This window comes from Alligator sinensis, unplaced genomic scaffold (genome assembly GCF_000455745.1).
Source record: "Alligator sinensis unplaced genomic scaffold, ASM45574v1 scaffold329_1, whole genome shotgun sequence".
Taxonomy (NCBI): Eukaryota; Metazoa; Chordata; order Crocodylia; family Alligatoridae; genus Alligator; species Alligator sinensis.
This window is the reverse complement of record NW_005842550.1, coordinates 1,001,348-1,012,049: the sequence shown is the minus strand read 5'-3', so window position 1 is coordinate 1,012,049 and position 10,702 is coordinate 1,001,348. Positions and strand designations below refer to the sequence as shown.

General features: G+C 45.8%; 1 protein-coding gene across 1 annotated transcript in view; it reads left to right on the top strand.

Annotated features, from left to right (window-relative positions):
- Window positions 1–8,310: 8,310 nt before the first annotated feature.
- The window catches only part of LOC106722684, a gene marked incomplete at its 3' end in the record, with an annotated part of 9,777 nt that continues 7,385 nt past the window's right edge, over window positions 8,311–10,702 (top strand). The window contains exon 1 of the mRNA XM_014523945.2: window positions 8,311–8,349. Coding sequence (XP_014379431.2) covers window positions 8,311–8,349 — 39 coding nt within the window. The remainder of the gene's footprint in view (window positions 8,350–10,702) is intronic.

Here is a 10,702-nt window from a genome sequence, read left to right as displayed (position 1 = left end):
TTTGGCTACCCATAACCAACACAACATATATTCACACCTGCACTGGCTGGGGAGACTCCAGAGGTGGGAGGAGGGTGGCAACAAGGCTTCTTGAATTTTCTGAATTCTCCAAATTTCCCCCCAGCCTATACCCCATATTTATAGATGGCTTCTTCTAAATTGTAATATTATAAAAGCCTTAGTTAGTCTGGCTTTCTGTTTGTCTGTCCATAACACTTTGTTCACACTCTGGCTGAATGAAACAGCCAATCAGAGTGCTCCAAGAGTGTTGTGACAGGACATGGCACAGTAGAGCACTGCCATGACAATGGGGACATGGGATGGGGAGGAGAGGCCAGCTGTGCTGGCCTCGCCCTTCCCCCAGGTGACAGAGGAGGGTGGAGAGCGGGTTGGCCACAAAGCAGCAGGTGGTAATGGTGAGGGGAGGAGAAGCAGGGGCAGAGCCGGATGCAGGGCTTTGTCCCTGTGTGTGCCCCCCATGATGGCGACCCAGCCCCAAAGCAGCCCTGAGGTGGTGGCAACAAAGGGAATGGTGCAAGGAAGGGGTGGGGGGGTGAGGCCAGTGGCACTGGCCTCTCCCTCCCCACCACCCACCTGAGGTGGTGGTGGGGTCAAAAGGTGGGAAAAATGGGCTTGGATGCAGTGCAGTGGGGAGGGGAAGGGGTAGCAGGGGGGGTGGCACTGGATGAGAAGTAGGGTTGGGGCTGGATGCAGTGTGGGTGGGCCTGGACCCCAAGCAGCAGGGGGTGAGTGGCCCTATACCTGGCATGTAGGGGAAATGGGCTCAGGCCAGCCACAGTGGCAGGGAAGAGAGGAGCAGGCCTGCCTGCACTCTTGCCCTCCCCCAGGAATGAGTGAGCAGCCCCAGACCCCAAGTGGTAGGGGGGAAGTGGAGGAGCTGGCCCAGACCCGGCACAGGGGAGTGAGGGGAGAAGTGGGCTCACCGTGGTGGGGCAGGGCAGAAGCAGACCTGGGCTAATGTGGCAGCAGTGGGAAGAGGGGAGGACAGGGCCTGGGCCGGCAGAGGGTGTGGGGGAGTACCGGGCCTGAGGGAGAGTGGAGAAGCTGTGGAAGTGGGGGAGGGAGCAGCAGGCCCGGGCTGCAGCAGCAACAGTGTGGGGAGGGGAGGAGCGGGCTTCCTCCCCTTCTCGGGCCTGGGCCCACTCTTCCCCCACTACCCTCCCCTGCATCAGCCTCAAGCCTACTCAGGGCCTGGGCCGGCAGAGGGTGTGGGGGAGTACCGGGCCTGAGGGAGAGTGGAGAAGCTGTGGAAGTGGGGGAGGGAGCAGCAGGCCCGGGCTGCAGCAGCAACAGTGTGGGGAGGGGAGGAGCGGGCTTCCTCCCCTTCTCGGGCCTGGGCCCACTCTTCCCCCACTACCCTCCCCTGCATCAGCCTCAAGCCTACTCCTTCTTTCCCCCCACCACCACTGCATTGGCCTGGCCCTGCTGCTCCATCCCACAGCCACCACAGTGGGCCAGCTTTTTCTCACCCTTGGGCCCACTCCTCCCTCACCCCCTCCCCTGTGTCAGGCCCAAGCTCACTCCTCCCCTCCCCCCCACCCAACGGGAAAGGGGAAGCAGGGTATGGGAGCAGATTGTAAGCAGCAGGGGGAAGCAGGGAAGCAGGCCCAGGTGCAGGGGTGGGCACAGGGCTTCATCCCCGCCCGCTCCCCACCATCATTCTTGATGGGCAGTTGGCTAGTATTCTCATTAATGTTCTATGGTTTAATTACAATTTTTTTTTCACTAAAACTTTAAGGACTCAACTGAACCACATCTTTTGTGGACTTGGAAAGTGTCAGTTAGTTGAGATTTATATCATTGGGAAAGTGAAAGGGAAGGTTTCTTGTATCCTTTCCTTCCCCACCTTAGAATGCTGTTTAACACTGTCTTGTTTTTTCTTTGCCTTACTTTACAGTCTTCTCTGGCAAGGATATTCTGTTTTTACAACACATATAAGCATCTTAACAAAAATATATCTATTATATAGCATCTAATACATTTGCTTACATAAATCACTACTAATACTATTTTAAGATAAAGCTATAAGTAGTATATTTGGATTATATAATGTATGGTCTTTTCTTACAGCATCTCCTTTCAGGCTTTGTGCTTTGTTTAATTGTATCTTATTACTGGTTTAGTTAGACATATTTATAGCTTCCTTCACTTTGCTGACCAAGTTAGTTGTCACATATGCAAAGGTTCATGTTATGGTTACTTAGAAACAGGCTTTAGAGCCTTCTGCTTAGCCACACTTCTGCAGCTTGACCTAGGCCCCTTGAAAATGGTCAAGGCTGGCAATGCCATGGGTTAAAATTCTTGCTGATCCCAAATGTGGTGACTGGTTTGACCCAGGACAGAGGGCAAGACCCTCTAACTAGGAACCTCTGAGTTTAAGTCCCAGCACGAGTACTGGCCCACACCAGTCAAAATCCCAACACTTGTCTGAAGAAGACAAAAAAACTCAACAAAAAATAACACCCCCCCACCCCAACATGTCATGGCAATAGAATGAAAAGAAATTCCTCCCTGGTCCCATGTATTAACCAGCATAGATGGATCACATTTCTCTCAACTCCCAGTCTGGTGTTTTAACACCACTGTTTTCTCTAAACATACATGTGTTCTCATCCATAGATTAAAGGGAAAATATGTATTTATTCAAGTTAAAATATGTGTATTTCCACAGTTTTGGATATAATGGAATCTTGGGAAAATGAGATGATGGTGTTTACAGGCTAAAATGCATTAAATATGAAAACCTTCTTTAAATCTTCCTTAAAAATTAGGTTTCTTGTAAAAAAAGTATGTGTTTAAAAAAACTTACTGTGACATTATATTAACAATAGAATAAGCAACAGTTATCATGTGTTTATTGTCAAGGACTTGCCTCTCAGGTGGGCAGAATTCCCTGGGAGGCTAGTCTGAAGGTAAGCGGAGATCAAGAGCGCTGGTTGTACTTCAAGGAGGCTGTGTTAAGAACACATGAACAAGCCACCCTGATGCAACAGAAGAATGAGAAGTTCAACTACAGACTAGCCTGGCTGGACAGTGATCTTTTCAATGAGCTGAAACTCAAAATGGAAATCTTCAAAAAGGTGGACACTTGGTCATATTACTAGGGAAGAGTATAAGAGTATTGCATGAGGGTACATGGAGAAAATTAGGAAGGCAAAAGCATGATTTGAAATGCAGCTGGCAAAGAACATAAAAGCCAATAGAAATGTATTCTACAGGTGTGTCAAGAGTCAGAGAAAGACCGGAGAAAACACAGGTCCCTTACAGACTGTGGAAGGCAATCTAGTTACAGGTGATACAGAGAAGAATGAACTAGTAATGCTTTTTTAGCTTCAGTCATCACAACTAGGGGCAGCTACCGGATGAAAAGCAGAGTTGGCAGCAATTATGGGGATGGGATCAAACTGCCTAGAGTGATGACATAAATTAGGGATTACTTAGAGAAGCTAGATGCTTCAAGTCAGCAGGGCTGCATGGGGTGCTACCTAGGGTACTGAAAGAATTGGATGAGGTTATTTCAGAGCCATTGTTGATGCTCTTTGAGGACTTGTGGAAGTCAGGTGAGGTCCCAGATAATTGGAAAAGGACAAACATAGTGTCCATTTTTAAGACAAGGAAGAAGGGGGTAAAAGAAATTACACACCAGTCAACCTGACCTTGATACTTGGGAAGAACATGCAGAAAGACCTCAAGGCATTTATTCTGAAACATCTAGAGGAGAACAAGGTGATCAGGAACAGCCAGCATCAGTTCACCATAAGCAAGTCATACCTCTTGGAGGCAGGGTGGAGGGACAGCAGTGTATGTGACATACCTTGATGTTAACAAGGCTTTTGACACAGTCTCCCTCAACATTCTCCTTAATAAGATAAGGAAATATAGACTAGATGAAAAAACTGTAACATGCATACATAACTGGTTCGATTGGGCTCAATAAGTAGTTATCAACGACTTGATGTCTAGTTGGGAGGAATATCAAGTGAAATTCCCCAAGGGTCTATTCTAGGTATGATACTCTTTAATGTCTTCCAAAGGTTTGGATAAGGAGTGATCAACCTGCAGCACAAGGACCAGAAGAGGTATGGGCAGCCTTTGTCTGTGTCACATGGCAGCTTGGGGAGGGGACAGGAATCACAGCAGCAGATACATTAGGGAACAGAAAGCAGAACAACAGATCTGGCAGAGAGCATGGAGCAGGAAACAGAGTGGTTGACTAGGCAGAAGAAAGGGAATTGGAGTGGCACTTGGGGGAGGGTGCAGACCTAATTTGTGGTACACCTGCTGAAAGGGTTGCCACCCCATCTCCCTGGCATGGACAAAGGGATTGAGTGCATGCTTAGCAAATTTGCAGATGATACTATGCTGGGTAGAGTTCACATGCTCTAGAGGGCAGGGCTAGGATCTGGATAAACTGAAGAGGTGGTTCTAAACAAGATGAAATTCAACAAGGATAAGTGTAAAGTCCTGCACTTTAGATGGAATAATTTCATGTACAAATACAGACTTGGGAATGATTGGCTAGGCTTCAGTACTGCTTACAAAGACCTGGGGGTTACAGTGGCCTTTAAATTGAATATAGCAACAATGTTGCTCTTGTTCTGTGTGAACAGAAGCATCTCTTGCAAAACAAGAAAAGTGATTCTCTTACTCTACTTGCCAATGGTGAAGCCACACCTGGAGTACTGTGTCCAGTTTTGAGCCCCACTCTTCAAAAAGGATGTGGACAGTTTAGAAAGTCTAGCACAGAACAGTAAAAATGATTAGGGGCCTGGGAGGCATGACTTATGAGGAAAGGCTGAAAGAACTAGGATTAGAGCTGGAGAAGAGAAGACTGAAGGGATATTTGATAACAGTCTTCAAATACCTACATGAGATTCCAGGGGGCATGGAGCTGGACTTATCTCTGTGGTTGTAGTGGACAGGACCAGAAGCAATCATCTCAAATTGTAAAAGAGATAATTTAGCTTGGAGATTACGAAGAATTTTCCAACTAAGTTGTTGGTTAAGTATTGGAACAGGCTACCTAGAGTAGTTGTGGAATCTCCATTGCTGGAAATGTTTAAGGGCAGGTTAGATACACACTTGACTGGGATGGTAGTCAGGGATGATCCTGCCCTGAGTAACATCTGGAGTAGGTGAGCTCATGAGGTGCTTTCCAGCCCTACTTTCCTATGATCTTAAACCTAGCCTTTACAATTAGTCATGTTATCAGTAATAACATAGTAATTCTCTTTCAATAATAGGTCATCCTTGGGTATACAGTTGGTTGAATTGCCAGACTAGGTGCTAAAGCTTGTAAGATTTCAGTATGTATAGCATAAATGTCATTGCATTAACTCAATTTACATTTAAAAAAAAATAAATATCTTCTCTGGCAAGGATGTTTTGTTTTTATAACACATGCAAGCATTTTAACATAAATATATCTATTGTAGCAAATAGCATCTAATACATTTGGTTACATAAATCACTACTACTAATATTTTAAAATAAAGCTATAAGTAGTATATTTGAATTATTTAATATATGGTCTTGTAACATCTCCTTTCAGGCTTTGTGCTTTGCGATGGAAGCATCAATGTTTTTATGTCTATCATAGCTAGGATGTTTGTAGCATGCCACTAAAATTAAAATTCAGTAAATCAGCATTTGGTACCACTTCACTTATACAATATGCAAAAGGTACATAACACCCCACTGTGGGGTGATAACTGCTGCCAGTGGCAATTTGTGGAACCCTGAGGCTAGGGACAGACATTACTCATAAACCAGTTTAAGTGATCAGAAACTTGTTTAAACCTGTAACAGAACAGATGTTCAGTGCATATAATCCAGTTTGAAAATGGCTGAAACTGGTTTGAGATGAACCTGGTTGAATGTAACATTAGACTTAACTGATTTGGATCAAACCAGTTTATGCAATGTCTGTCCCAGACCCCTTGTTGGTTTAAGTTAAACCAGACTCCCCCAGCATCCTGGCATGCTTTCTGGGCTGGACGAAGCTCTGCTCTCTGCTCTGGTGAGCTGGGCTGGCCCCTTCCCTCTACTCTCTAGCCAGAACAGGGGAAGGGTGTGGCCAGACACTGGCCTGCCATGGCCCCTGAGGCAAATTTCTCCCTATGTCCACTCTCCCTCCCATGATGGCCAGAACCAAAAGGGTTAATGAGCAACTTATAGCAAAAAATAAATCTGGTTTTTGAGAGTATCTGATAAGATTGGCTGATTTTAGCCAATAATAAATATTGGCTAAAATAGAGCTTATGAAACTGCTTCCTGCAAATGCTTCCTGTCTATCTGGAGTATAACCGTAATGTTACATATAACTATTTGTATCAATCATGAACTGGCATAAGTTTTAAAAGCAGAACTAAAAGAATAAACTGCAGACTTAGCTGATTTAATAATTTTTTGCTTCAGGTCAGTAAGATTAATAAACCTAACCACAAGGTATAATTAACATATCTTTAAAAAAATTGTAAGTAGGTTGAACTTGGGCAGGAATAATGCTAATCTCAGACCCCAAAGTGATGTGGTGTGATTTCTTATTGGGTAAACCCAAGCTTGGGCAGTAACCTATTATAATAATTTCTAACACCTTTTAACCCCATAGGGTAACAGCTATAGGGTAAGATTGTGAGTGGCTCTAAAGCCAACAGATTAGCATAGAACAGGATATAAAAGAACACGCACATTAAGTGACCAGCAGGAAGGACGGAACAGAATGGTTGTTGTTGTCTCATGCCCCCAGATCCCTTACTCCCAGTGTGAGTGAAGACCAGATCCTGACTGAGGGAGCTTCCCCGGTATTTCCTCCGACAGTGTGGATCGGGGACGCCTGACTTTGCTGAATCAACTTGACATGTACCTGACACTGAGGGACTATCGATAAGTTGCTAACCAAGTGGGAACTCTTTGTCAATTTGTCCATCTGTTTTTATTGTCACTGCCAATTTTTAACTTTTATTGTTATGTTGTCTGCTTATTAGCTTAACCTTTTTATTAACTGTTATATGTGCAAACTATATTTTTTCCTGTTATAAGTAAAATTGATTTTTACTGTTATAAGTGAAACTTGTCATTGCTTCACTCCCAACTTCACCTCCTCAATCTCAAACCAAACAGTCCAGTGGCTGATACAGTTGCAGCACTCAGTCAGCCTGCAACTAAATTGATACACTCACAGTGCCCGGCTGGCCTGTGACACCATCCCTTCCCTGCTCCACTGGCAAACCCTGGGGACTGCAGCTGGGGTTTGCCAGACCCAGCCACACCTCCATGACTTGCCTGCAGCCAGGCAGGGATGGAGTTAATTCTTCTCTCTGTCCTCTCTCTCCCCTGGAACCCCCGTAGGTTTGGTTGCAGTATTTGCAGCTTGCCTGCAGCCAGGCAGGGAGGGGATTAATTCCACAGAGTGTCCTGAAGCAGGGAAAGAGAGGCAAGCTAGTCCCCTGTGTGAAGATCCAAGCCCTGCACCTGTGAGCCCAGAGCCAAGACCTGCTGGATGAGACTGAGAGGTGGAAAGTGTGGGCAAAGATCTGACAATCATCACACATGCTGGAGATGTAGTTAAGGGGAGTTGCAGACAGCTTCACCAAATAATGCAGAGAGCTACATTTACATTATAAAGCAAAATGTGTAAAAAGTGGGAATACCTAAACAAAGCATTTATGAATGCCTAGCTGTAAGGAGACACTCTGCCCTCAGGATTAGTTAAGCTAATTCTTGTCTTCCTGGTTTACATTTTAAGTTAAACTAAGTTGTGTGTGCTGTGTTTTACTGGGCTGTATCTTAGCTTAGGTGAAGAGTGTTGTTAGTTCCCTGCTGTATGCTTTGCAAATTGCTGTGTTTAATACATGCTTGCTTCAGAAAAAAGACTTTTTCTCCAACTCCACTCGTCAGTCTGGCAGCAGCTGCCCCCTCCCCCCTGTTGCTGGCTGGCATCCTGTGTGTTGTGCCAGCCCCGGCTGGTGCCCCCTCAGCTCCACCAGAGAGGGTTGAGAGCCTTGGAGAGTCTCTCTCTTCCCTCCCCTTTGGCAGTGGTTGGCAGGCATGCTTTAGCATCCCCCAGCTTCAGGCTTGAGCCACTACAGGCATGTGGCTGCATTTCCTGATTTAACAGAAAATGTCTGTCCAGTTATTCATCAGTTTAAGTTGTACAGCTTAGACTAACCTGCAAAGAGTTAATCAATTCAGGCTTGGGCTTTTTCAATGTCTGTCCCTAGCCTGGGGCACCAGCTAGACCCATCCTTTTGGTTCCTTTGGCCTAACAAAGATCCTCAAGATCCCAATATGGGGGATACCTCCTGTAACACCACTGTGACAGAACAGGTAGGTATTTACAATATGTATAGATACTAGGGCTGTGCAAAATTTTGGCAACCATTTCATTTTGACACTGTTTTGGCCAATTTTGAGGTTGAAACAGCAAAATCAAAACAAAACAAAGGTCCTTGAAATAGCCTCGGAACAAAACAAGGCTGCTTAAAATGTTTTGAAAGGTGAAACGTTTTGACCGTAGGCTGGGGATGGGAAGTCAGTCCAGCTGGGCTGACTTCCCATCCCCAGCACAAGATCCAGTAGGGTGTGGAAGGCAGCCCAGCTGGGCTGCTTCCTGGTCCTCTGTGCTAGATAACACCAGGGGTGGAAAGCAGCCCGGCTGGACTGCTTTTCAATCCCCACACTAGCTTGCACCAGATCGAGCTGGGCTGCCTTCCACCCCTGGTGCAATCTAGCACAGGGGATCAGGAAGCAGCCCAGCTGGGCTGCCACCTGCCCCTGGCACGATCTAGCATGGGGGATGGGATGGGTGGAAGTCAGCTGGGCTGACTTCCACTCCCCAGCAAAACTCAAAACAGCATCAAAACAGCCTTTCTGTTTTGATGGAATGGAATGGAACGGCTGTTTCAACTCAAAATGAAATTCAAGATGAAACACTGTTCAACTGACCCACTGAAATGCAAGGCAAAATGGAACGGTGCCATTTTGCACAGCCTTAATAGATACATATGAATTTATGTTCAGATATTTATATACATACATATATTTATATTTGTATAATACTCCGCTATGTATTCTAAGGTTTAATTCATAGCAATTAACTTAGGGAATAATACTAATGAACTCAGTGCTCATAAATCCATTTAACTTTGTAACAACTTATATACTTGTATAGGTAGGTGATGACACCCCTGGTAGAGTGACAGTAGGTCTATTCCCCATACTGTAAGGCACCCAAAGGAAACAAAACCTTATGTGCATCCAAAACTGAAAATAAACAAAATAGGGACAACCCCTCTTTTGAAAAAATGATACAGTCCCAGTAGGTCTGTCATAGACACCCAGAATAACAGTCTTTCAGTTGACTACTGTTGTCTTGAAGTCCCCTTAGTTCAAGCAAGCATAATCAATCAGGTGTGGGTGCAATGGGAACTCCCACAATAGCCCCGGGGCTCTACATCTGATGATGGCTGGTGCCCTTGCTTGGCCTCCTGTAACACACACACTACCTCCTCCCCATGACATCCCTTTCTACCCTCAAGGAGGGCTGGTGGGTATACTTTCCTGGTTGCTCACTCCCATGGTCCTATTTGACATTCAGGGTTAGAGCTTCTCTAGTGGGGTCCCCCTCTCCTCTTGTCATCAGCTGCACTCTCGCTAGCTGAGGCTGGTCTCCCCTCAGGGACCCCCACATGAGAGGCCACTACAAGAGCAGAGAGCTATGCCCATTCACCAACTCCCAAACACGGGTACTTCCCCTTTAAGCAGACCCAGGGCTCACTTCTGGGTTCTGTTCACTTCTTTCATGTACAGGTGGCTCAGCTCCTGGAGCCTGCCACATTCACAACTCCAGCCCCCTTAGTAAGATCCCTGCAGTCTCTCTGCAGTGGTTTGTCCCTTCCTCAGTTCCCCAACTGTCCCCAGTGGCCAACCTTCCACACCAGATCTCAGTGGCTGGCCCAGCCTGGCTGCAGAATTCTGGGGCTCTTTCAGGGAACCTCTTTCCAGGGCCTGAAGGTAGAATTGCTCCAGTCCTTTTGTAAGGAGTGACCTAGAAACCACTACTCAGAGACGAAGCAAAAGAGAATGTTATGAGACGAATGCCCATCTGCGATGGTAAGGAGGAGACAGTCCCAGATAAAGGGGGCTTGAAAACAAAAGCAGAAGCCAGGGTACTGGGTTAAAGAGCTCATTAAAATACTAAAAATCACGCCCCTAGGTGGGGAAAAAGTATGCTAATGAAACATACATGTATGTAAATGAGATACATGGCTAAAACACAGGTATAGAGACATGCTCAGTAAAGAACTCCTTGTGTCACTCCTTTATAACCAATCAGCAAACAAGGATGCTTATGAAGGTTCAAAAACTCCTGTATAAAAGATGCTTAGAAATAGTAATCTAGTGTGCTTGTTACATGAAATTATTCCGCTCGCACCTTTTATTGTTAGCAATAAACCTTCTTTATACTTTCACCCCTGGTATCTTTATTGGCCTTTGCATATCGGGCACGATCCCAGACTTGAGCTGGGGCTCAACAGTTTTTGGCACCCCAGATGGGACTGCCTTAGATAAGGCTTTGCCCGGACTAACTGACAACCAGAGCCGCTCTACCAGGAGAAATGTCAGGTGTGCCCCGGGATCTCTTTTCCCAGTGAGACTTTTGCTTCAGGGGGAGCTGGAT